Raw genomic sequence first — 26,578 nt, forward strand, 5'->3', positions numbered from 1 at the left:
GGTTTCGAAGCTCTCTTGTCTACTCTGAGTCTGCTGATTTTTTTTTTCTTTTGCTTGTTTACCTGCATGCCCCAAAGGAAAGAAGAAGGAAAGAGAACTAAATGAGTATTTATAGTTAGGTTCTCAGATTAACCAGGTCTGCTTCTTTTTAATAGAAAATTTTTAGGCTGGGCGTGGTGACTCACACCTGTAATCCCAGCATTTTGAAAGGCCAAGGGAGGCATATTACTTCAGCTCAGGAGTTCGCCACCAGCCTGGGCAACATGATGAAACGCCATCTCTACTAAAAATACAAAAATTAGCCAGGCGTAATGGCACACACCTGTAATCCCAGCTACTTGGGTAGCTGACATAGGAGAATCACTTGAACCTGGGAGGCAGAGGCTGCACTGAGCTGAGATTGTGCCATTGCACTCCAGCCTGGGCAACAGAGTAAGACACTGTCTCAAAAAAATAAAAAATAAGAAAAATTTTTAAAAAGAAAATTTTTTACTTAATTCATTTCTTTTTGTGATAGAGTCTCCCTCTGTCACCTAGACTGGAGTACAGAGGCACGAACACAGCTCACTGTAGCCTCAACCTAAGGGAGGAGACCACCCCTTATACTGTCTCATGCCCAATTTCTGCCTCCAAAGAAAGAAGAAGTAAAAACTAAAAGGCAGAAATGAAAGCCACAGGCAGACAGTCTGCCACCATACCCTGGGCCTGGTAGTTAAAGATCGACCCCTGACCTAATCGCTTATGTTATCTATAGATTACAGACATTGTATGGAAAAGCACTGTGAAAATCCCTGTCCTGTTCTGTTCCATTCTAATTACCGATGCATGCAGCCCCCAGTCATGTACCCCCTGCTTGCTCAATTGATCACCACCCCTCACGCGGACCCCCTTAGAGTTGTAAGCCCTTAAGAGGGACAGAAATTGCTCACTCGGGGAGCTCGCTTTTTGAGACGTGAGTCTCGCCGATGCTCCCGGCATTCCGGCCAAATAAAAGCCCTTCCTTCTTTAACTCAGTGTCTGAGGGGTTTTTGTCTGCAGTTCGTCCTGCTACAAACCTTCTGGACTCAAGCAATCCTCCCCCTTCAGCCTCCCAAAATGCTGCGGTCACAACTGTGAGCTACCGCACCCATTCCAGGTCTGCTTTGTAACTACCCTTATGTCTTTTTTTTTTTTTTTTTTTTGAGATGCTGTCTCACTCCATCACCCAGACTGGAGTGCAGTGGTGCAATCTTGGCTCACTACAACCTCTGCCTCCTGGATTCAAGCGATTCCCCTGCTTCAGCCTCCCAAGTAGCTGGGATTACAGGTGCTCACCACCACGGCCAGCTAACTTTTGTATTTTTAGTAGAGATGGGGTTTCACCATGTACCCTTATGTCTTGATCAAAATCTTAACTCGGAGCAATAATAAAAGGTATTGCTGTCTGGCAGAGAAAATGCTTTGTCTGCCCTATTCATGAATGAGTTTTGCTCTGAACTTGGCAACCTAGGTAAACATGGGGTTTTTTTCCTTTTTTTTTGTGGGTTTTTGGATTTTTCTAATTTTTGTGGGTACAAAGTAGGTATATATATTTATGGGGTACATGAGATGTTTTGATACAGGCATGCAATATGTGATAATCACATCATGGAGAATGGGTGTCCATCCCCTCAAGCATTTATCCTTTGTGTTATAAACAATCTAATTATATTCTTATTTTTAAATGTACAATTAAGTTATTATTGACTATAGTCACCCTGTTGTGCTATCAAATAGTAGGTTTTTTATTGTTGTTGTTATTTTGAGACAGAGTCTTGCTCTGTTGCCCAGGCTGGAGTGCAGTGGCATGATCTCGGCTTACTGCGGCCTCTGCTTCCCATGCTCAAGCAATTCTCCTGCCTCAGCCTCCCGAGTAGCTGGTACTACAGGCGCCCGCCACCATGCCCGGCTAATTTTTTGTATTTTTAGAAGAGATGGGGTTTCACCGTGTTAGCCAGGATGGTCTCGGTCTCCTGACCTCGTGACCACCCACCCCAGCCTCCCAAAGTGCTGGGATGACAGGCGTGAGCCACCGCGCCCAGCCATAAATAACCTTTTGAAAGCAGTTCCTAAAGTGTTTCCCACCTGCACTAACTGATCAACCAATCGACCAGACCTGCAGAAAGAAGAAAAATGAATCTGTTACTAATTTCAAAGCCCACTTGGACCTTTTGTTTCTCCTACAACATTCCAGGCATTCCATCAATTCAGCTCATCCTAACTGTCCTTTTGTAAATGGAGTCTCTCCACATTACCCAACAAGAGAGAGAGGGGGAAAGGATAAGGAAGCTGCAGGGTTAAGTCAGTTAGCTGAGGACCTCAGAGCAAGATGACAAACAAAAGGCTTCCAAATTAATGGCCTTGTAATTATAGCAACTGTGGAACAACCAACAACCAAGAAGGACCTTTGGACTACTTTTTTTTTTTTTTTTTTTTTTGAGATAGAGTCTCGCTCTGTTGCCCAGGCTGGAGTGCAGTGGCGCAAAGTCAGCTCACTGCAAGCTCCGCCCCCCGGGTTCACGCCATTCTCCTGCCTCAGCCTCCCGAGTAGCTGGGACTACAGGCGCCCGCCACCACGCCCGGCTAATTTTTTTTTTTTAGTAGAGACGGGGTTTCACCGTGTTAGCCAGGATGGTCTCGATCTCCTGACCTTGTGATCCGCCCGTCTCGGCCTCCCAAAGTGCTGGGATTACAGGCGTGAGCCACCGCGCCCGGCTGGACTACTTTTAATAAGGGACTCAAACCAGAAGTTTATCTCCTTCTGTCTGTCTGTCTTCGTATGAATGTATGTGTCCATATATATATATATATAATGTGTGTGTGATATTTTCAGATGGTATTACTAAACCAATTTATAAAATCTTTTAATGGAGATCTTTTCAAATTGGCTTGGGGATAAATGAACATGCATGTAAATTATTTCTAAAACTCTCAGAAATATAGAAACTAAACCAAATGTGTGTGTATTTTTTTTTTAATAAGTTCACATGATTTACATAAGTCTGTGGTAAATAAAGCTAGTTTTAAAATTATCGGTAAAATAAAATGGGAGTTTCTCAGAATTGTCAAGTTTTTCCTGGGTTGCTGGTTAGACAGATTGATTGGTGTTGGCTCTGCTAGATGTTTAAGATCATAAAACCATAAATCCAACCTAAGAGGAAAATGCACAGTAAAAATGAATTACTTGATCTTGATGCACACCAGTCATGGAAGTCAAGAACTGTGATACCTGCCTGATTTGTCAAGAAAAATTAAATAACATTAAGATGACAGCATGGGAGAAGGGATAGATGATAGCTGAATTTCTTTGGAGGATCTGTCTTTAGGCAGACAAGGGAGTCCCAAAAAGCCTCTCCCAGCATTTGTTATTTTTCAAATGCTTTCAGCTCAAAGCAATCAATATTCCAAAGCTGTATATTTTGGGGTGGCATTTCCTGAACTCTTTCAATGGCTAACTCTATTCAATATCTCATGACATTTTTCATGAGTAATTCCAGCATATTTGTTTAAGAAGGAGTGAATTAAATATAAATGGATAAAAGTTTAAAACTTTTTGAAATTGTGTTTTATAAAATGTCTACAGTCATAATTTTGATTATTATGTTAAAATGTTGTATGCCACAGAAAATAACCAGATTTTTTTGTCAATTGCATCATTATTATAACGAAGCCTCATTAGAATTTAACGATGGCCATCTTAAGTCTTGTCATCCATAGCCAGTTATTGTTTTGATTTCTCTCTAAAAGCATTTGCAATCAGCTACAGTCCAAAATTGCTTCTTCTTCAAAGACATTCACGGAAAGGACTCTGACAAGTACTCTGGGTATACAGGTTTCGGATAACTTTAAATTAAGATCATGCCATGAAACTGGGTAAGAATTCTCAGAACTCTAATGAAGAAACCGGTGAGTTTGTGAAACTGCTATCCCAAGATCATGCAGAATGAGAATTAATTACATAGGACTGAATAACTGATGAAAATAATGTTTTTATGACTTTATATGTGAAAGTTTTGCTGGCTCTTTATTTTAAAGTTTTAAGAAACATTTTACCTTTTAAGCTATCTACAGCCTGCAGCAATTTGGAAAAGTATACTTTTGTGAATAAAGATTGAAGTATTTACTTTTTCTCTCTACCTGATCTTCGGGAACTTGGAAAGCTACTCGTGAAGACTTTTTTACAACAATATAACTATTTGCATAAGTTCAAAAATAATCTGTTCTCTTTGTAACAGAATACATTTGGAAACACTGGTTATATTACCAAGGGTCATATTTGAGAGTGTGCATAGAATGCCTGGCTTCAAGGGTTCCCAGTCTCACAGTGAGTAAAAGCTATCAATTCCCAGCAGACCCAGGAATCTCAAGATATTTGGGGGACCTTACGAGAAGAGAAGAATTCGCCCAAATATATAGGTACTGCAGGCGAAGTCTAAAATTTGCCTTGGTTTGGCTTCCTAGGTTGAAGAGGTTTTTTTAAAAGTCCAATCTGATTCTCTATCAAAAGTTCCAGCAAAGCAAACTTTAAAAAGAGCCTATGTGGTCAATCACTATTCTTACTGCGCTTACATAATCAGGCCAAGTCTGATGAGATAAAATTTATTATGCAATCAAATTTGTCTTACACTGATTATTATGATTATTTCTCTTTTTTTTTTTTTTTTTTTTTTGGAGATGAAGTCTCGCTCTTGTCCCCCAAGCTGGAATGCAATGGTGCGATCTCGGCTGACTGCAACCTCTGCCTCCCAGGTTCAAGCGATTCTCCTGCCTCAGCCTACCAAGTAGCTGGGATTACAGGCACCTGTCACCAAGCCTGGCTAATTTTTGTATTTTTAGTAGAGACGGGGTTTCACCATGTTGGTGAGGCTGGTCTCGAACTCCTGACCTCAGGCGATCCACCCTACTTGGCTTCCCAAAGTGCTAGGATTACAGGTGTGAGCCACCGCGCCTGGCCTATTTATCTCTGGTAGCAACAAGGATGACTGTAGAGAGAAAATTATGTTTTGGAAAGAAACAGTAGTACACCTGTTATTAGACTGCAGCCCTATTAATTGTTTTCAAGTTTTATTATCTACCTTTAGTTTGCACTGAATCCCCAATTCTTCCAGTTCCTCCATCCAATTTTCTCCCACTTTTCTGACTTGGAACCACCCTGAACAAGAACTGCTCTGTTCCTGAAACCCTGCAAGCTGGAGATGTACACTTGATAAAATTTCAGAGGACAACCCTCATGCCTGATGTGTGGACCACTCAGGGAGTTCACCAAAATGCCCACTGCCATAACTAGAGGCATTCAAACTTCAAACCAGGAAAATATGCTTAGAGCTCAAATCTAGAAATCTTCCTGACTAATCACCCTCTGGACTCAGAGACCGAATTTATGGTTTGTTCTTATCATTAACCTTTGTTTTTCTTTTGTTTCCATAGAAATATTAGTCGGTTTGGTTCATGGGGACCTTAACTAAGAAGCTAAGTCTCTCAGTATTATCCTCCTGGAAGTCATCATTATAATCTTCCTGGTGCACTATATTCTCTCAAGGGTCTTAAATGTGTATTCAAAAACATCAAGAGCATACCAGATTGTCTCATTGTGATTAGAGAAAAAAAAAGAGATTAGCAACAAAAGGAATCATTTTTCATTGAGCCTGTTGTCATGATTTATGAGTTCCACACTGAGACAAAGACAACCTAGCCATGATGGTGACAGAGAGTGACACTTACATCCAAGTTTATAAATGAGAGGCTGACCAAAAGGAAGAAACTTTAAAAAAAATCCAATTGAGAGGCCATTAGACTGGGGTAGGGTAGCTCTTGTCACTTTAAATCCCCAAGTGAACAAATCAAAGCCCAATGTAAATAGTAAATTAAAACCAGAAACTGCACCAATTGGAAACCACCAACTAATCTCTAACTAGGAACTTTCCACTCCAACCAATCAAAATTGGTTTCTTTGTCTTGCTTCTGCAAATACTTGATCAAAGCTTCCCCTCTTGCCCCTCCTGGAGGAGTGACACTCCTTTGTGGTCTGGTGCTACCCTATCCATCAACTGCTAAATGTTCAAGCTGTTTAGGCTGGGTGAGGGGGGCTCTGGCCTGTAATTCCATCCCTTTGGGAGGGTGAGGTGGGAGGATCACTTGAGGCCAAGAGTTCAAGATTAGCCTGGGCAACATAGTGAGACCCTGTCTCTATGAAAAATAAAAATAAAAATAAATTAGCAGGGCATTGTGCTGTGCACATGTAACCTCAACAACTTGGGAGGCTAAGGTGGGAGTATCACTTGAGCCCAAAAGTTCCAGGCTGCAGTGAGCTATGATATCATCACTGCACTCCAGCCTGGGCTACAGAGCAAGACCCTGTCTCTAAAAAATGTAATAAAAAATAAAAATAAACGGTTTAAAATGTAAAAGTGCTTAAGTTTTTCTTTAATCACTGGTCAGTCAGAAATTCCATATTCTGGAGGCCCTGACTTGTGAATGGCATCTGAAGTGGGGGGCAGTCTTATGGGACTGAGCTCTCAAGCAGTGGGATCTGACACTACCTCTAGATAGACAGAGTCAGAATTAAATTGAATTAGAGGAGACACCAGAGCTGGTATCTGCTGCGGAACTGTTTGGTTGGTGTGCAGGGGAAAACCCCCATGCACTGGTAACAGAAGCATTTTGTGCTGTACTGAGTGACTATGTGAGAATGCGAAAAGAACTTTGGTTTTTCCTGTATCTCTACACTTATAAAGACAAAGATTTTTTAAGATCTCGAGCATATAGAATGAAGAGACTAGTTTACCATTAATAAATCATGCCCAGTGAGGTTTTTATCCAGGAGTGGTAAAGAATTTGTACAAATGCATCTGACTGTAAAATATATATGTTTGCAAGACAAAAAGGTTGAATAACTAGAAGAAGTTAAAGAAGGAGCAAGTACTCTGGGGTCAGGCGGAGCCAAGGATCAACGACAACTGCACAGCTCTCAGGCTGTCACTTAGGGAAAGTTTTCATCAGTGTAAGCATCAGTTTTCTCATCTGTAAAATCTGACTAATATTTACTTACATCATAGGGTTGTTGTGAATGGCAATAGAATATGCTTAACATGCAATATGTACAGTAAACAGTGGTATTTGTTGCTAAAGAAACCACTGTATGTATGAAATTAAAACATTAATTGGCCCATATTCTAAGTCACCATACCTCATGTGTGGTCCACTCATGGAATTCACCATAGCTCCAGAAGTAATAACAGTTTTTCCCACAGCACAAGGACAAACAAACCACCCAGGGTGACTGCTGAATTTGAAGATTACTTGCCTCACCTTCAGAGATTATGATTGAATACAAACAATTGTATCTAACACTAAGTGTTTACCAGGTGACAAGCAGCGCTCTGGCACTTCACATAAATTGATCTACTTGATCCTCACAATAATTCTATGAAGTAGATATTATTATTCCCATTTTACAGATGAGGAAACTGAGGCACAGAAAAGGCAAGTAAGCATCTTGCTCAAGACCACCCAGTGAAGTAAGGGCAGCTCCAGGATTTGAATCCAGGCTGATTACCTTGAGCCTGTGTTCTTGGCCACTATCCTGCTCTTCCTCCAAGATTTGGGGCAGGGCCCAGGCATCTATATGTTTAACTAGTACCCCCAAGTGATTCTGATATAGGTAGTCCATAAATAAAGAAACACTAGACTCTTGGGAGTAAAGAATACCAATAGTTTAGAAATCATATCTCGCAAGTCTAAAAAAACAATGTAGAGCTTATTGGGCTAGTTAACTGCTGGACTTCTTCGCTAAGGCAGAAAATATAAACCAAATGGAAAAAAATTTCACTTCCAACACTGAAGCGACTTATCAGTTCATACAAATCTTCAGTGGTTTTCTTGCCTCCAGACTTCATCAGCATCCCCCCACCACCATTCAACAACATTTGACCTGGCTTTCTGTAATATTCTCCCTAATAAACTACAGGTTGAGTATCCCTTATCCGAAATGCTTGGGGCCAGAAGTGTTTCAGATTTCCGATTTTTTCAGATTTGAAATATCTGCATATACCTAATGAGATATATTGGGGATGGGACCCAAGTCTAAACACAAAATTCATTTATATTTCATATACACCTTATACATATAGCCTGAAGGTAAACCTATACACTATATTTAATAATTTTGGGCATGAAACCAAGTTTTGACTGTAACCTGTCACATGAGGTCAGGTGTGGAAGTCTCCACTTGCGGTGTCAGCTCTCAAAACCTTTTAAATTTTGGAGCATTTCAGATGTCAAATTTTCAGATTAGGGATGCTCAACCTGCAGCAGGTTCTATCTTCTGGCACCTTCTCACTAAAGCCTACCTTGACCACCTATTTAAAATCACATCTATGAAATGAAATATCACCTCACCCCAGTTAGAATGGCTGTTATCAAAAAGAAAAAAAAAGTGCTGGCAATGATGCAGAGAAAAGGGAATTCATGTACACTGTTTGTGAGAATGTAAATTAGTACAGTAACGACGGAAAACAGTGTGGAGGTTTCTCAAAAAACTAAAAATAGAATGACCATATGATCCAGCAACCCTACTACTATTTATCCAAAGGAATGGAAATCAGTATTTCAAAATGATACCTGAATCCTCATGTTTACTGTGGCACTATTCACAATAACTAAGATATGAAATAAACCTAAACATCCATCAAAAGATGAAGAGATGAATAAAATGTGGCATATACACACAATGAAATACTATGCTGCCATAAAAAAGAACGAAATCCTGTCATTCACAGCAACATGGATGAGCCTGGAAGACATTATGATAAGCAAAACAAGACAGACACAGAAAGTACCTGCTCTCATTCATAGGTGGAAGCTAAAAAAAAAAATAGGTCCTCATGGAAGTAGAGAGTAAAAACTATAACTTATTCTATATCCTCAAAAAGCTAAAAGAAAGGACGCTAAATGTTCACAACACAAAGAAATGATAAATGTCTGAGGTGATGAATGTTAATTACCCTGATTTGATCATTACACATTGTATCCCCATATCAATGTGTCATTCTGTATCTAATAAATATATACAATTATGTGTTAACTAAAAATAAAAGGTATATATAAAATCACAGGCCAGGCATGGTGGCTCACACCTGTGATCCCAGCACTTTGGGAAGTTGAAGCTGGCAGATCACTCGAGGTCAGGAGTTCAAGACCAGCCTGGCCAACATGGTAAAACCCCGTTTCTATCAAAAATACAAAAATTAGCCGGGCGTGGTGGTATATACCTGTAGCTACTCAGCAGGCTGAGGTGGGAGAATTGCTTGAACCCAGGAGGTGGAGGCTGCAGTGAATCAAGATCATGCCACTGCACTCCAGCCTGGGCAACAGAGTGAGACTCCATCTCAAAACATAAAATAAAATAAAATCGCAACTCTGCCTTTTCCCCTAAACCTCCACCTATACACCCATTCCCTATTATCCTACTTTTTTAAATTTTTGAACAGAATATATTACCTAGCATACTATATGATATACTTATTACACATAGTAATATTGACTGCCTCCTCAACTAAAACATAAGTTCTAAAAGCAGGAATTTTTTTCTGGTTTGTTTCGCTCATTGATACACCCCCAAATGCCTATAACAGTGTCTGACACACATAAATATTTGTTGAATTAATTAGTTAATTAATGTCATTGTCCAGCTCAAAACTTTCAATAGCTCCCCACTACTAATCAAATAAAATCCAAGCATCCTCTCAGGGAATCTGGACACTCCAAAATTAGGCCCTAACTGACCTTTCCATCCTTAATTTTTCCTAAGTCAGACTCAGAAGTCCAAGAGTCGACATTTCCTCACTTCCTGCTTTCCTGCCCCTGTGCCTGTGTTCAGGTAGCCCTTTCTGGCTGCCATGCCTATATCACAATATCTTTATCTATCAGCGTGATGCCTATTGTGAATGAGAAACTAGCCTCCAAGACCTCTGAAACGGTGTCTGTTTCAAACACATCCCTGAATTCAGAGGCCTGACAGGCTCCACTCCTAAGGCTTAGTTTCTGCCAACTGCCATCTTCCTTGCTTCCATGCGTTGTGGTTAATCGTGTCTGAGTCGTACCACTCCACTGACCCTAGCTAACTGAGGCCGCTGATGGTCTGGGATTTGAGATACATCTGTACACCAAGAATAGCTGCTTATTGTGTTGCACATTTTACAAGTTAGACAAAGGAAGGTGTCTGTTGCTTATAGTGCTCCTTTTGTTTTTTTGAAAATTTCTGCCACATGCACCTTTTTAAGCTTTTTGACTTTTTTAAGCACAGAGGCCTGCCCTACATTCTACCACTTGGCCCCACTTTTGAAGCCCAGGTTGACCAGTTAGTGCAAAGAGCAGCCAATCTGCAGTGAAGAGAGGCTTAGCAGAAAGTCTCCACCTGTCCGCAGTGGTCTACAATGAACAAAAAACAGTGACCTGACAGACCGATCTGATCTCTCCTCTGAACAGGAGTCATAAAATGGAGACACCACAAGTCAGTACTTACCAATGGACACAGAAGCCACAATGACCTACAGAGAGATGACTAAAAGCAGAGCAAGAGAGCAGAAACCACAAGGCTTCGATAAACAAGAAAGATCAAGAGTCATACAAGTGGCGGAAAAGGCAGCAGGATAATAACAGTAGAATGTCACCTACAGAGAAGGAAGGGAGGCAAGAGAGGAATGGAATGTCGTCTCTAAACAGTCAACTACTAGATTTTCAGTCAAGCTCCCTGCAGAAAGCAGACCCTACAGACTAACTCCTGAAAGACTGCTGTGTCCCCAAAAGATAAACTTGACTGTGTGGCTAGTCCTACTTTTCTTATTCTCTATGAATTCAATAAAATCCACTTGTTTCTTAAAGCCTAAAAGAGTCTATTTATATGGCAGTAATACTGTGTGATACATGGCAGTGACACCGGTCCAGAAGCCAGAACGGAAATGGAGGATAAATCTGACCACACAAAACTTTAAAAATTCCGTATGGCAAAAAGCGTTCAACAAGGTCAAAAGAAACTGGAAACAAAAAAATACTTGGAAGACACATGACAAAGGCTAATTTCTTCTTACTATAACAAAAACTTGTTAAAATAAATAACCCAATAAAAGACAAAGAAGTAAAGGATATCATAGTATAGAAAAATAAATGTAAATAGCCCTAACTCTACAAAGGATAATTTGTCAATATCTACTAATATTGAAAATTATATATCCCTTTGACCTAACAAATCAACTGCTAAGAATTTACCCTCAGAAGCACACTATCACCAAAAGTACCCTACAATATATCAAAAGATATTAACTGTGGCATTATTCATAATATTAATGACCATATATAGGTTAGTTATGGAATACTATGTGGTCACTAAAAAATGAATTCAATTTTTACATAAAGATCTCTAAAATATAAAGCATTAAAAAGCAAGGTAGAACTAAAATCCTGAATTAAAAGAGCAATCATTAAAGCCACCCATACAGAATAAAAAGGATTATAAAGTAATACTATGACAAACTGTATGCCAACAGATTAGTTAGCTTAGATGAAATGACAAATTCCTAGAAAGACACAAAATCCTGAAACTGACCGAAGAATAAACAGAAAATCTGAAAAGACCTCTAACAAGCAAAGATATTTAAAAACCACCCACATGCAAAAGCCTAGTCCCGGATGGCTTCACTGGTGAATTCTACCAAATATTCAAAGAAGAATGAATACCAATTATTCACAAATACTTTCAGAATAAAATAGAAGAGGAGGAAATGCTATGCAGCTCAGTCTGAGGCCAGTATTGCCCTGCTACCAAAACCAGACAAAGATATCACAAGAAAACGAAACAATAATAAATACAGACACAAAAGTCCTCAACATAATACTAGCAAACCATTATCTAGGAATGTAAAAAAAAAAAAAAAGAAAGGTTTATTTAGTATGAAAAAGCAGAATTTATCCCAGGAATGTAACTTTGTTTTAACATTCAAAAATCAATCAATGTAATCATACCAATAGATAAAGGACTAAAAACATACGATCATCAAAATAGATGCAAGAGACACCGAAAAAGCATTTGACAAGATTCATCACCCTTTATGATCAAAACACTCAACAAACTAGGAATGTAAAGGAACTTCCTCAGTTTGATAAAGGGCATCTATGGAAAACCGCAGCTAACATCTTAGTTAACAAAGACCGAATGTTTTCCCCCTAACACCAGGAACAGAAAGGGTATTTGTTCTTATCACTTCTATATAACATTATACTGGAGGTTCTAGCCAGGACACTTAGGCAAGAAAAGGGACTAAAAGGCATCCGTTTTGGAAATGAAAAAGTAAAACAATCTCTATTTGCAGTAACATAATCTCATGTATAGAACAATAAGGAATCCACTAAAAAAAACTATTAGAACTCATAAATTAGTTCAGCAAGTTTGCAGGCTTGTAAGATCAACTCACAAAACTTATCACACAGCTATACAATTTCAATGAATAACCTAAAAATGAAATTAAGACAAAATTGTATCTACAACAGCATTGAAAAGAATACATTTAGTAAGAGAATTTATACTTTGAAAACCACAAAATATGGATGAAAGAAATTAAATACATTTAAATAAATGGTAAGTCTAAAAAAATGGGAAGACATCCCATATTCATGGGTCTGAAGACTTAATATTGTGAAGATGGCAATACCTCTCAATCAATTTACAGATTCAATTTGATGCCTATCAAAATCCCAGCTGACTTCTTGACAAAAATTGACAAGCTGATCCTAAAATTCACATGGAAATTCAAGGGACCCAGAATAGCCAAAACAATCTTGAAAGAGAGAACAACTTAGAGGACTCACGCTTTTTCTTTTTTTTTTTTTTTTTTTAAGACAAAGTCTTGCTCTGTTGCCCAGGCTGGAGTACAGTGGTGCCATCTTGGCTCACTGCAACCTCCACCTGCCGGGTTCAAGTGATTCTCCTGCCTCAGTCTCCCGAGTAGCTGGGACTACGGGTGCATTCCACCACTCCCAGCGAATTTTTTGTATTTTTAGTAGAGACAGGGTTTCATCATGCTAGCCAGGATGGTCTCGATCTCCTGACCTCGTGATCCGCCCACCTTGACCTCCCAAAGGTGGCTCAGGTGTGAGCCACCCTGCCTGGCCTGGACTCAAGCCTTCTAATTTCAAACTTCACTGCAACACTACAGTAATCAGATAATGTGTTATAGATATAAGAACAGACATATAGGTCAATGGAATAGAATTGTGAGTTCGGAAATAGACATTCACAGTTAAGGTTAATTGATTTTTGACAAGGTGCCAAGACAGTCTAACATGGAAAAATAGTCTTTTCATTAAATGGTGCTGGGGAAAATGGAGAATCACATGCAAAAGAATAAAACTAGACCCCTACCTCAAACCATACACTTAGAATCAAAGACCTAAATGTAAGGGTTTAAACTATAAAACTCTTAGAGGAAAACATAGATATAAATCTACATTGGATCATGCAATGGTTTCTTAGGACACCAAAAGTACAAAAAGAGATAGATAAATTGGATATCATCAACATTAAAATTTTTTATGCTTCAAGCACACCATCAACAAAGTGAAAAGACAACCCACAGAATGTGAGGAAATACTGTAAAATCATCTATCTGATGATGGAGTTGTATCTAGAAAATAAAAAGAACTCTTGCCATTCAATAACAAAAAGACAACCAAATTTTAAAGTGTGCAAAGGATCTGAATAAATCATTTCTCCAAAGAAGATATACACATGGTCAATTAGCACACAGAGTGATGGCCAACATCATTAGACATCAGGGAGATGCAAATCAAAACCACTTCACGCTTCACACCCACTAGAATGGTTATAATCAAAAGGACAATAAGTGTTGGTGACAATCCAGAGAAACGACAATCTTCTTACACTCCTGACAGGTATGTAAAACAGTGCAGTCACTTTAGAAAACAGTCTAGCATTTCCTCAAAAGGTTAAATATAGAATTACCATATTACTCCATAATTACACTCCTAGGTAAATATCTAAGACAAAAGAAAACAATTTGTCTGTACAAAAAACCATGCAAATATACACAAGTATTCAAAGTAGCTAAAAAGTAAAAACAACCCAAATGTCCATCAACTGATGACTGAACAAATAAAATATGATATATGTACATAAGGGAATATTATTCAGCAGTAAGGAAATTAAGTACTGACAGATGCTACTCCATGGGTGAACCCTGAAAACATCATGTCAAGTGAAAGAAGCCAGACACAAAAGACCACATATGTATAAACCCAGTTATATGAAATATCCAAAATAGGCAAATTTATAGACAGAAAGTAGATTAGTAATTGCCTAGGGCTGGGAGGAGGTGGGGAGAGGACTGAGGAGTGACTGCTAATGGGTAAGGAGTATCCTTTTAGGTTAATATTCTAAAATTGTGGTAAAGGTTGTACAAGTATCTGGATATACTAAAAACCAATGAATTATAGACTGAATGAGTTGTATGGTTATCAGAATTATATCTTAAAGCTGTTATTTTTAAAAAAGCAAAGCAAAGAATAATGTGTATATTATCCCATTATAAACTTCTACCCATGGTTTTGTGTACGTGCTAGTACATGGACAGTTTTCTGGGAAAAAAAAGTCAAGAAATTTAACAGCAGTTTACTTTGGGAAGGGAAAAATATGGTGAATGAGTTCAAGAAAAAGGCATTTTAATTTTTTACTTTATACCTTGCTGTTCATGTAAAATTTGTTTCACACCATGTGAAAGAAAATATATGGGCTTTAAAACTACACAGTACTGGCATAAGAATAAACAAAATATTTTAAACACATCCAGAAATAGATCCACAAATATAAAGGAATTTAATATATGAAAATAGTTACATTTTATTTTAGTGGAGAAAAGATAAATCTTTCCCTAACTCAAGCCAGAAATTCTAGATGAAATAAAAAGCTATAGCAAAAATATTAGAAAAATACACAATTAAAATGTTAGAAAAACTACAGGACATTAATAATTTGGGTACTGACGGGATCTGTCTGGGATAAAAAACTCAAAAGCTACTAAAAGACTGACAAATTTGACTACATACTATTTAAACTCTGTTATGATAGAATAGCACAAGTTAAAAGACAAGTGAAGGCCTGAGAAAAAATATTTACAACAGATAAAGGTTTACATACCTTGCACCACGTATATAACAAAGACTCAATAGATGGTATCTCAGCACAACAAAATTGGAATTAAATTAATATTTTTAAAAAAATAATAGGCTGGGCGCAGCGGCTCATGCCTGTAATCCCAACACTGTGGGAGGTCAAGGCGGGTGGATCACCTGAGGTCAGGAGTTCAAGACCAGCCTAGCCAACAGGGTTAAACCCTGTCTCTATTAAAAATGCACAAATTAGCTGGGCATGGTGGTCCACGTCTGTAATCCCAGCTACTCAGGAGGGTGAGGCAGGAGAATCACTTGAATCCAGGAGACAGAGGTTGCAGTGAGCTGCTACTGCACTCTAGCCTGGGTGACAGAGCAAGACTGTGTCTCGAAAAAAAAAGAAAAGAAAAGAATGGATGGATTGAATGACAGGTTGATCCTATAAAAGCTATTGATGGGACTGAAACACAATATATGCATAGAAGTGAAGTGCTGCTTTAATCTTTGAAATGGCTTGCATTTTTATCAACACTGTCCTTTGACCTTCTTCAGTTAGCAATATAAACAGAATGTTACTAAAATCATTTCAGCTAAAAAAACTCTAAGATAAATATTTCACACTAAGCAGGCTTTCTTCAGTTGCCTTATGTCTTATAGCATAGAGATAATATGCATTTGGCATTTGAAACAAAAAATCAGGCTGGACGGGGTGGTTCAGGCCTATAATCCCAACACTTTGGGAGGCTGAAGCGGGCGGATCACCTGAGGCCAGGAGTTTGAGACCAGCCTGGCCAACATGGCAAAACCCCATCTCTACTAAAAATCCAAAATATTAGCTGAGCATGGTGGCATGCACCTGTAGTCCCAGCTGCTCGGGAGGCTAAGGCAGGAAGATAGCCTCCAGGGAGACAGAGGTTGCAGTGAGTTGAGATCACACTAGTGCACTCCAGCCTGGGCGACAGAGTGAGACTCTGTCTCAAAAAAAAAAAAAAAAAAAAAAAAAGGAAAAAGAAAAAATCAGCTCTGAAATACAAACTAATTTATGTTGGTTTTCCCTTCCTCTACCACAGAAATTTGTGAACATATCCAAGATCATTATCAAGACGTCAAAGGTCAACACTTTACCATTTTCCACCAAGAACAAATAATCATGTTAACACTAAGGGTTATTTAAGGTGAACACAGCAAAACTGCCTCCCTTTTACAGCCCCAGCAAAGGCAAGATGTGACAGGAGCCCCCAGTGAACATGAAAGTGACAAGACCCTCCTCCATGCAGGATAAGAGGCCACATTATTCAATTCAATTAAAAGATTATTGCCACGGAGATAGGATTTTGACTGAATGTTTTTATAACGAGCTCTCAGAGAGTTTTAGGGTTACTCTTATTTAATGCAGCCATTAATCCTCATGAATACCGTACTGCAAACTAACAAATATATTGTGTAAAAGTAGTCAAACCCAAACAGACCATCCAAACTAATCCCCTGAAACCTCAGGAGCCACGTGGAAAATCTAATATAATTATCTCCCACTAAACTCTGTACATCTGCTACAAGAATTCCTAGTGTGATTACATTCTTAGGGCAAATGCCTAGAATTAATTCCAAAACAATCCAAGCCCAGGCCTAACCAAGTGGCCTTCACAATGCAAAACCTGCATCGGATGGTCCCCTTTTATCTCCTTTCATCCACAGGCAGCCTGGTTTACAAACCAGGGCTCCAGTCTGGCTTTATCCCTTTCTTTATTCATTTAGAAGGTTTTTTCCATTGATTTCTTTTTTTTTTTTTTTTTTTTTTTTCCACATCTTCCTTCCTTTTATTGAAAAAAATTTTAGAAAATGGCAGTTAATAAAAGGCACAAACAAATCAACAGGGATATACTAGTGGAAAACACAATATAAAACTAAAATGCCATTGGCTTCTTTAACTGGTTAAAAGCACAAAATGCAACAGGCAGAAAGTCTGTTTCAAACAAATTAAAAAGCTATGTTTTTTTTAAATTCTCCCCAAATCAGATATATACACACCCACAAAAATAGTGTGTGAAGGAAAGCTGTCATACACAAGACGTTGTATCCTGAATTCTTCAAGGAAACACATATTGAAATAGGAATTAACAGAGTCAGCAACAGATTAATAATTTTTTAAAATTCAGTCTTAAAATGCTACATGGCCCAAAGCTATACTATATAAAGTATGCTAGGTACAAAAGAAAACATCTGTATAGCTTTTAGCAAAACTACTTTCCCAGAAAAGCAAATTAAAATAATGTAATCAGCAGATCAAGGAGACTACAGCTAGACATCAGAGCTACAACTTCTCATATCTGTGTCAGAAAATCCTATTTATCCAGAATAGACTAAAATTTCAGGACAAAACAGGGACTTTTAAACATTTCTTACTTTACCCATTTTAAGTTCTTTTTATCTCCCCCACCCCCCAAGCCAGTAATTCAGCAAGATCCAGCAGAAAGAGGGCTACTTTTAGAATTGGCTATTTTATTTTTCTTTCTATGGCGAGACTGTCATGGAGCCTGGATATTTCAGGCTCATATGCATCCATGACCAGTGTCCCACTATGGTCAAAAAACTTAGCAATGGACTTGGTGAACTCGGCTTCCCGCTGCTGCTTTGTTCTCCCACTGATGAAGGTCAGCTTCAAGGTGTATTTGTCATCAAACCTCTTAAGACTGGAGGACAGCTGCCAAATATCATCAGGATCCATTCCTGTAGGATCTTTCCTGTGGGCCACGAGAAAGATGCTCTTCTCCTTATATGAGGTATAAATGGTCAGAATCCCCATCATCACAAAATAGGATATGACGCACAAAGCCAAAACGGGTTTCGACTCTGGAAAGGGGTGCATATAATCCCAAATCAAAGCCACTATGGCAAAGAAACAGGAGATTGTACAGATGGTGAGGCGACCATCAATTAGACCAAAATTCTCCACGTATTTGTATTTTTCCAGAAGTACCTTTTTGGCAGAATCATCCAAAGAGTTTTTCACAGCTGATCCATCCCACTTGTCAATTTTAACAGGCTTATCATCTATCTTCCACTTATCCAACAAGCCGCTACGGCCACTGCCTGTCCCGCAGTTGGAACCACCGCCAGCCCCACTATTGCCTCCGAGACCACCGCTTCTCCCGCCCTGTGTAGCTGCCGCCGCCATGTTGTGCCTTTTCCATTGATTTCAAGCTGAGTTCCTATGGCTAGCAGTAATAAGACACAGTAAAAGGGTTTTTCAAAAATTATAATTATGTAATTAACAAAGAAATGTTTATCATTATTATTTCTACTTTACATTTTTATTTCTACTTCCCCTTTGCTTTGCTTACTTAAGCCTTCAAAAAGAAAAAAAAAATTCCTGTGCAATGACGTTTTATCATTATTGTAATTTTATAGATGAGAAAGGTGAAAATCAAATTATTTAATTTAGCTAAAATCTCACAAAAGTTCTCTCAAGAGAACAAGGAAATCAGGTCTTACCACATAAGGGCTTTCTCTACGGTGACACATCGCATCTCAAAACAAAACAGAAAATAAGATAAACCAAGCTGTGATGCAGGAAAATAGCAGAGGGAACTGGAAGTTGGATAAAGGGCAGAATGAGTAAAAGCAGAGAGCAGAAGCAAGTTGCATGGGTAGGTGAGTAAGAAACAAGGTAAGAGACAGAAGCTGAGCAGCCAAAACAAAAATAAGATTAAAAAGTGAGTAGAGACCCCATGGCTGACTCCTCAGAGATGGGCATGCACATGAGAGAGAAAAAGTATCCTTAACATGACCCCGTATGATAATCAGCTCATTAAAGCTCATGCATATGAACTACATATTATGGGATGGAGGCAACACACACACACACACACACACAAGGGCCAAAGTAAGCAGTCCACCTATCAATTAAACGGCAGAGTCTGGCTAAAGATTAGACAGCCTTGGGAAGATAAGAGAAAAAAAACACATACAAATACCCAAAGCATACCAAACTGAGGCTGATCTCATTTCACAGAGATCAGTCCACTCTCCTCTCTCTGAGTGTAATACGGTGCTTAATAAACTTTTCCTGCTTGCTTTGCTATTTGTGTGTGTCACGTCCAATTCTTGGTTAAGGACACCAAGAGCCTGGAACTGCACGGCACCATCCGGTGACAGTTGGAGTGCACAGAGGGAAGAAGGTGTTCAATCAGAAGCAGCATTCAGGCTGAATGCATGCTAATTAACAAGGACATGGCAGTTCCACAGACAATAGTTTGGGGAACCTTCACTGCCAGGGTGAGAATTCTGACATCTGCCTCTAGGCCAGCAAGGGCATGCCGTGGCAGAAACAGGTCAGCAGTGGGGCATGGGAGTAGGAAGAAAGCCGGAACAGTGAGCATGCTCAGGAGCACCACTGAGGTCCTCTGTGCAGAAAGGCATCCGCTGACTCAAGACAAGGACAGTGGGAGTGGGAGGAAAGGAGGTAAGTGCTGGTGATGTTAAGGCAGAGAGGTGACAATTCAGGTCTGCATCTTAGATCAGTCTCTCTGGTGACTGTGGAGGACCAATTCGAAAGGACCAAAAGCAGAGGCAGGAGGGCTCTGCACAATCTACGTGAGGATGAGGTCCTGAGCTAGGACACTGGTGGCTTAGAGGGAAATGTAAATATGCTGAGAAATATTCAAATAAAATGTGTAGGTCTTATTAAATGAGTATATGTAGAGGCTGAGAAAAAGGGAAAAATGACTCTCAAGATAAGGTGGGCGATGGTGCCTCTGACCAAGAAAGAGAACGTAGGTTTAAAGAAAAATAAATTCCAGCTGGGCACAATGGCTTGTACCTGTAATCCCAACAGTTGGGAGGCCAAGGCAGAAGGACTGCTTGAGCCCAGGAGTCAGAGACAAGCCTGGACATAGTAAGATGTCATCTCTATGAAAACAAATACTAATAATAATTCCATTTTGGTCAAGTTTATGGGATATCCAAGTAGATGTGCTGCATGGGCAGTTGGAAATAAGATTCTGATGCTGGCAGGAATAACCAAAGAATAGGTTTATAAATCATGAGCACAGAATTGTAGTTGAAAACTTGAAAATATATAAGCTGTCTGAAGGAGGGTACACAGGGAGGCAGGGAAACTATCATAAAGGATGGACCAAGAATGTAGTCTTGGTTCTACATTCTTGGTACTGGTGAAAGATGTATGAGAAACACTGGGAGAGTTCAACTTCTGGAAAGATTTGGAAATAGAGTTTCAAGAAAAGGAATAGACAACAGCATCCAGTACAACAGAATGTCTAGTAAGGAAAGAAAAGTCAATGGCAAGCAGGTGGTTACTGGTGATTATCAGCAACAGCATGTCAGGAAACTCACAAAGGTAAAGCCTAATTACCTGAGCTGAACATGACTAAAAGGTTAAGAAAGGGAAGACTGAGAACAGATCCCTCTTTGGAGAACTGCGCAGGAAAAAGGGAGGCAACATGTCAGGCAATACTAGAGAGGGACCTGTAGCCAAAGAAGGGGTAGAAGGGGTATCAGCATGTTTCTCTCTCTCTCTCTTTTTTTTTTTTTTTTCAGTCAGGGTCTCACTCTGCACTCAGGCTGGAGTGCAATGGCATAATCTTTGCTCACTGCAGTCTCAACCTCCCAGGCTCAAGTGATCCTCCCACCTCAGCTTCCCGAATAGCTGAGACTACTAGTGTGTACCACTGTGCCTGGCTAATATTTGTATTTTTTGTAGCAATTAGAGATGGGGTTTTGCCATGTTGCCCAAACTAGTCTCGAACTCCTGGGCTCAAGCAGTGCACCCTCCTCGGCCTCCCAAAGTGCTGGATTACAGATGTGAGCCACCCTGCCCAGCCCGGCATGTTTCATAGACTAAAGGCAATGGTCTTAATCTGGGCCCAGGCATCAGTAGTGTGTATACATACGTTTACACATACACATACACCCACAGTATGGCATAGTTTAATTAGCAATTTTCTATCTTAGTGGTGTGGTTTACAATTGATAGTGTCTTAAATTAGATGATATATGCTAGCTGTATGTTTACATAAATTTCACTAGCATAAAAATAACATCACTCTAGGAGAGAGAATTTTTTTTTTTTTAAGAATAGTGCTATATAAATGATGTTGATCATCTTTTTTGCCATGCTTAGCACGTATTCTGATCCCAGGACCATTTGACCATTAAAACAAACAAACAAACAAAAAAACACTTTCTTTTTTAAAGTATTTTAGGTTCTTAGCAAAACTGAGCAGAAAGTACAGAGAGTTCCCATATAGCCCCTGTCCCCATATATGCACAACCTCCCTCACTCATATTGACATCCCACGCCACAGTAATGTTTGTTACAATCGATAAACCTACACTGACACATCATTATCACCCAAAGTCAGCACTGGTTTCATTTTTTACAGCTTCCCTGATGATTCTAACGTGCAAGTGAGTTAAGAAACCACTGGACTCAGAGGTAATGCTCTATCAAGATGAGAAGAGTGGAGATTCAAGAGAGAGGGAGCCAAGGAGCAAGAGCATGAAGGACTACAGAGTCCAACAGATATGAAGATGCAAGCCTCAGCCCTGCACAGTGGCTCACACCGTAATCCCAGCACTTTGGGAGGTCGAGGTGGAAGGACTGCTTGAGGTCAGGGGTTGGAGAGACTAGCCTAACCAACATATTAATAACAAGACCCCCTCTCTACAAAAACTAAAGTTAGCCAGGTGTGGTGCACGTTTGAGGTTACAGGGAGCTATGATCCTGCCACTGCACTCCAGCCTGAGTGACAGAGAGACATTGTCCCATTAAAAAACAAACGAACAAACATGCAAGCCTTGCATAGCTGGAGATGATACCGATACTTCTTTTTCCAGTGGCAATTAAGAAGCAAGCCAAAGTTCTGAGAAATTTTAAGTTAACATTTTTCACAATTAATTTGGCCTTTTGATTTAAAAAAACAACAAAAACAAGACTACTGCAGTTCATTCAACCTAAGATGCCACTGACTACAGGATGTGTCTTGATTATAGAATCAATAAAATACAGTATTTTTATAATTCATTAATATCCATTATGTCATCCCAATAGTGTCAACATCACACCCACTTTTAGTTTAAGGTCCTAAAGACTCCTAAGTGATTAAAATTTAAATACGAGATACGACAATTCAGCTACCTAAGAATACAATTTTTAGAGATAAACTATTAAACCTTGTCAGTCTCTAAGGTAACGCAACACAATTGTACACAAAACCACTGACAGCTGTAGGCTCTAACACTTTGGTTATGAAATCCCACCCCAGTATCATCACACATGGTCTAAGTGAGTATGTGAGGAGTATGTGAGGAGGACATGAGCACTCTCAACAGGCTCTCCTGAATGCTCACAGCAAGGGGTGTATGTTCACTCAGGGAAATAAGAAGCCAGCCTCAATACGGTGACACAATCACAGATAAACTGCAGTCTGTATAAATGTCCACATTCAGATTTATGGAGTCTGTAAAATTCACCTGCATATTTGATCTTTGCTTTATTTAATACCTGTATTTTGTTTCATTTATTTTGATTTTTGCTCCACTTAATTTCTGAAAAACTAAGCATAAATTTGTATCCAAGCATAAGATTATGAATTATATACTATTTTGAGAAAGCAAGGGGAAAATATACGATCTCAAATTCTATAACTTATTCTGGTTTTATTCTTTTCTTTCACAGGGAAAAATATTTTTGCTTTTTTATTTTTCTTTTCATTTTGAAATACTCATTGAGGTTTTTGGTTTTTTTTTTTTTGCAAACATTATCTGTTCATCCCAAATGGATTTTAATTACTCATTTCTCTCTGACTGAAACAGTAAACATCGCTTTTCCTTTTGAAGATAAAAGTTTACACTATTTATTTATTTATTTATTTATTTATTTATTTATTTGAGACAGGGTCTCACTCTGTCACCCAGGCTGGAAGGCAGTGGCGCAATCTCGGCTCACTGCAACCTTCACTTCCTGGGTTCAAGTAATTCTCCCACCTCAGGCTCCCAAGTAGCTGAGACTACAGGCATATACCACCATGCCTAGCTAATTTTTGTATTTTTTAGTAAAGGTGGGGTTTCACCATGTTGATCTGGCTGGTCTCGAACTCCTGACATCAAGTGATCCCCTGACATCAAGTGATCCCCCCGCCTCGGCCTCCCCATGTGCTGGGATTACAGGCATGAGCCACCGCATATTAGGCCGGGCACTATGGCTCACACCTTTAACCTAATACTTGGAGGCTGAGGTGAGAGGATGGCTTGAGCCCAGCCTGAGCAACTACAGAAACAAATTTTTCTCTACAAACAAATTTTTAAACAGCCAGGCATGGTGGCACACACCTGTGGTCCCAGTTACTCAGACGGCTGAGGTGGAAGGATCGCTTGAGTTTAGGAGGCCAAGGCTGCAGGGAGCTGAGATCAAGCCACTGTATTCTAGAGCCTGGGCAACAGAGCAAGATGCTGTCTCAACAGAAAAAGGAGAGAAAGATACCACGTTAAAAGAAATTTTATACAAAAGAAATTCAGGTTTAGAAACCACTGTCAAACAACCAACTGAGTCATCAATTAACTATAAATGTAAAGAATCTTTTGATACAACTTGAAACATTTCAACACTCTCCAGCTCTCACATCCAAACTGATGGCCTGAATATTTTTGATGGGTTATCATCCTCCTGTGTATTATAACTTCACTTCATTCACATTCATGTATATTTTGATAATTTGACAATCATTTTATAAATGCATGAATGTTAACTATAGAGTGAAACTGACAGAATGACAAAAAATTGACAGGATGTTCATATCTTCACAAATCTAATCACTTACAAACTCAAAAGGTAAAGATGGCAGCCTGGCTACAGCGCTCTTGGTTCTTTTTCCCTAATTCTATAATTCGAATTATGTTTTTCACATCCCAACAGGTGGGAGTAAAGCCGCCATGTGGACGGATCCTGGGTTCCGGAGTTTCCATTTAATGGAGCACCGCCGAGAAATAAAACCCAAATAAAGACACTGCAAATCAGACCAGTAAGGCAGTGAGAGTTCAAATTTTATTATGCAAAGAAACAGAAATTTTGAGATTTTTACAGGAATTATCCTGTAATCTAGAACCTGACAAATACAGGTCCCATTTGTGATTTCTAAATAAACACACACACACACACACACACACATATGGAGATAAATAATAAAAAATATAAAGGTAAATACTAAAACATTATAGTGGTTATCTCTCAAAAATAGGACTCAAAAATCAGGGAGGTATATAGGAATGGTTTTGTTTTTCACTTTGTACTCTTCTGTGATGCTTGGTTTTGGTTTGTATTTTTTTTTTTTTTTTTACATTTACTAAAAAGGGGCTAATGAAAATTAGATAGCTGCTGAAAATGTCAAAGGTTATCTTAAATTGCCAGCTGTCCACATACTATAGACTGTCTTACCACATAACTAAGTAAACAAAAGAAACAATTACCTCATAATGTCCATTTCAATCTTTATTGTCTCACTTGAAATGTGTTCATTTTGTATATTTTTAAAATTTATTTTTGTATATTTTCATTCTGATTTTTACTTTTATTCATAGAAGGAAAACAACATATCACCTCACAATGGTAAACACTTTCTTTAATAAGTAAGATATTTTACTAAAAATTTCAAGTACATTCTATTTTTCTATCTATCTTGAATGAACAGATAATTATTTATCATTGGCCGGGAGCAGTGGCTCATGCCTATAATCCCAGCACTTTGGGAGGCCGGGGTGGGAAGACTGCTTGAGCTCAGGAGGTCAAGACCCCTAGCCTGAGCAACACAGGGAGACCCTGTCTCTACGTTAAAAAAAAAAAAAAAATGCTGGGCATGGTGGTGTACACCCACACTTCCCAGCTACTCAGGAGGCTAAGGTGGGAAGACTGCTTGAGCCCAGGAGGTCAAGACCCCTAGCCTGAGCAACATAGGGAGACCCTGTCTCTACGTTAAAAAAAAAAAAAAGCTGGGCATGGTGGTGTACACCCATACTTCCCAGCTACTCAGGAGGCTGAGGTGGGAAGACTGCTTGAGCCCAGGAGGTCAAGGCTGCTGTGAGCTATTATCACGCCACTGCACTCCAGCCTGGGCAACTGAGCAAGACTCTGCCTCAAATAAAATAAAATAAAATAAAATAAAATAAAATAAAGTAAAATAAATTTAAATGTTAAAAAATAAAAAAGTACCAGATACTAATACTGGTAATATTAGATATTAAGATGGTAATACTGTATCAGACAGTATTACCATTTCCATCAAAATTTATAGTAATTTTTAAATAATTCACTTCTTCATTTCTTTCATGTTTTCTAAATTTCAAATCGCGATCATTTTTGCATCTGGATTTTTTTTTTTCAGGAAGAAATACTAGATTAGTACCAGAATGATTTCATTCTCTGTAATGTTACATTTCAACTATTTACAAAAATATAAATTACAGGATTTTTTAAAAACCTTAAGCCTTTCAAGTTTGCTTGAATGTTTTCTAACTTGAAGGTAAATTTTGGTTGACACAGTTGTTCACTTATACTGAAGAATCTGGTGGATAAGCAAGATTCAAGCTTGATACTTCCTAGTTCTCATCTTCTATATATTAGATATACATGAATTTATTAATAGTAAAAAAATTATTGGTTGTTCCTCACTATTCTTATCTGCTTGCCTCAGAACATAAACTGTTTAAAATTTTTAAAAAATAATTGCTATTATTTTAAAAATCACAACCAGTCACAAAGTATTGAACAAATGTTTAATTATAAAATAGTATATTTACACAGGCATATAATTTATATAAAAATTTATATTAACAGCATGATTATATCAAAAGTCGTATGCTCATGAAATTTACATTTAAAATTCCCATACAAGCATTACAAATCTGCTAAGACATTGAAACGAACAACAGATCCTTCTACATGGGATGTAGAATGCTGGCCAGATAGCAATGTCAGCACTGGAATTTGTCAGCTGAGCCATAGCTAAGTGCTCATCACTTTTCTTTGCTCTGGTATTCTTCCTGAATGTTTTTGTTTTATATTTCCCTAAAGAATCACAATGTATGTTCCACAGTTTGTTTAGCTGATTTCACTGACTTTAGCAATTAGAAAGGAGAACAGTGGCATCCTTGCCACACTTCTCTCAAATCCTCTCATTTCTTTTGTTTTGTTTGTTTGTTTGTTTGTTTGTTTGTTTTGAGATGGAGTCTCCCTCTGTCACCCAGGCTGGAGTGCAGTGGCACGATCTCAGCTCACTGCAACCTCCACCTCCCACATTCAAGCAGGATTCTCCTGCCTCAGCCTCCTGATTAGCTGGGACTACAGGCACACGCCACCACACCCAGCTAATTT

At 38.8% G+C, this 26,578-nt stretch overlaps 2 protein-coding genes across 4 annotated transcripts in view; both read right to left on the reverse strand.

Annotated features, from left to right (window-relative positions):
• The window catches only part of TPD52 (tumor protein D52), a 136,117-nt gene that overhangs the window by 67,943 nt on the left and 41,596 nt on the right, over positions 1-26,578 (reverse strand). The window lies entirely within an intron of this gene.
• LOC116276368 (signal peptidase complex subunit 2) lies at positions 16,998-18,438 on the reverse strand. Its single transcript, XM_031669645.1, has one exon. It carries the CDS (start codon positions 18,368-18,370, stop codon positions 17,690-17,692), a length of 681 nt encoding a protein of 226 aa, XP_031525505.1. The 5' UTR covers positions 18,371-18,438; the 3' UTR covers positions 16,998-17,689.

The sequence above is a fragment of the Papio anubis genome, chromosome 8 (genome assembly GCF_008728515.1).
Source record: "Papio anubis isolate 15944 chromosome 8, Panubis1.0, whole genome shotgun sequence".
Taxonomy (NCBI): Eukaryota; Metazoa; Chordata; class Mammalia; order Primates; family Cercopithecidae; genus Papio; species Papio anubis.

Bases quoted from the DNA above. Each gene is read 5' to 3' on its own strand.
- LOC116276368 (XM_031669645.1), bottom strand. From the start codon at position 18,370: ATGGCGGCGGCAGCTACACAGGGCGGGAGAAGCGGTGGTCTCGGAGGC.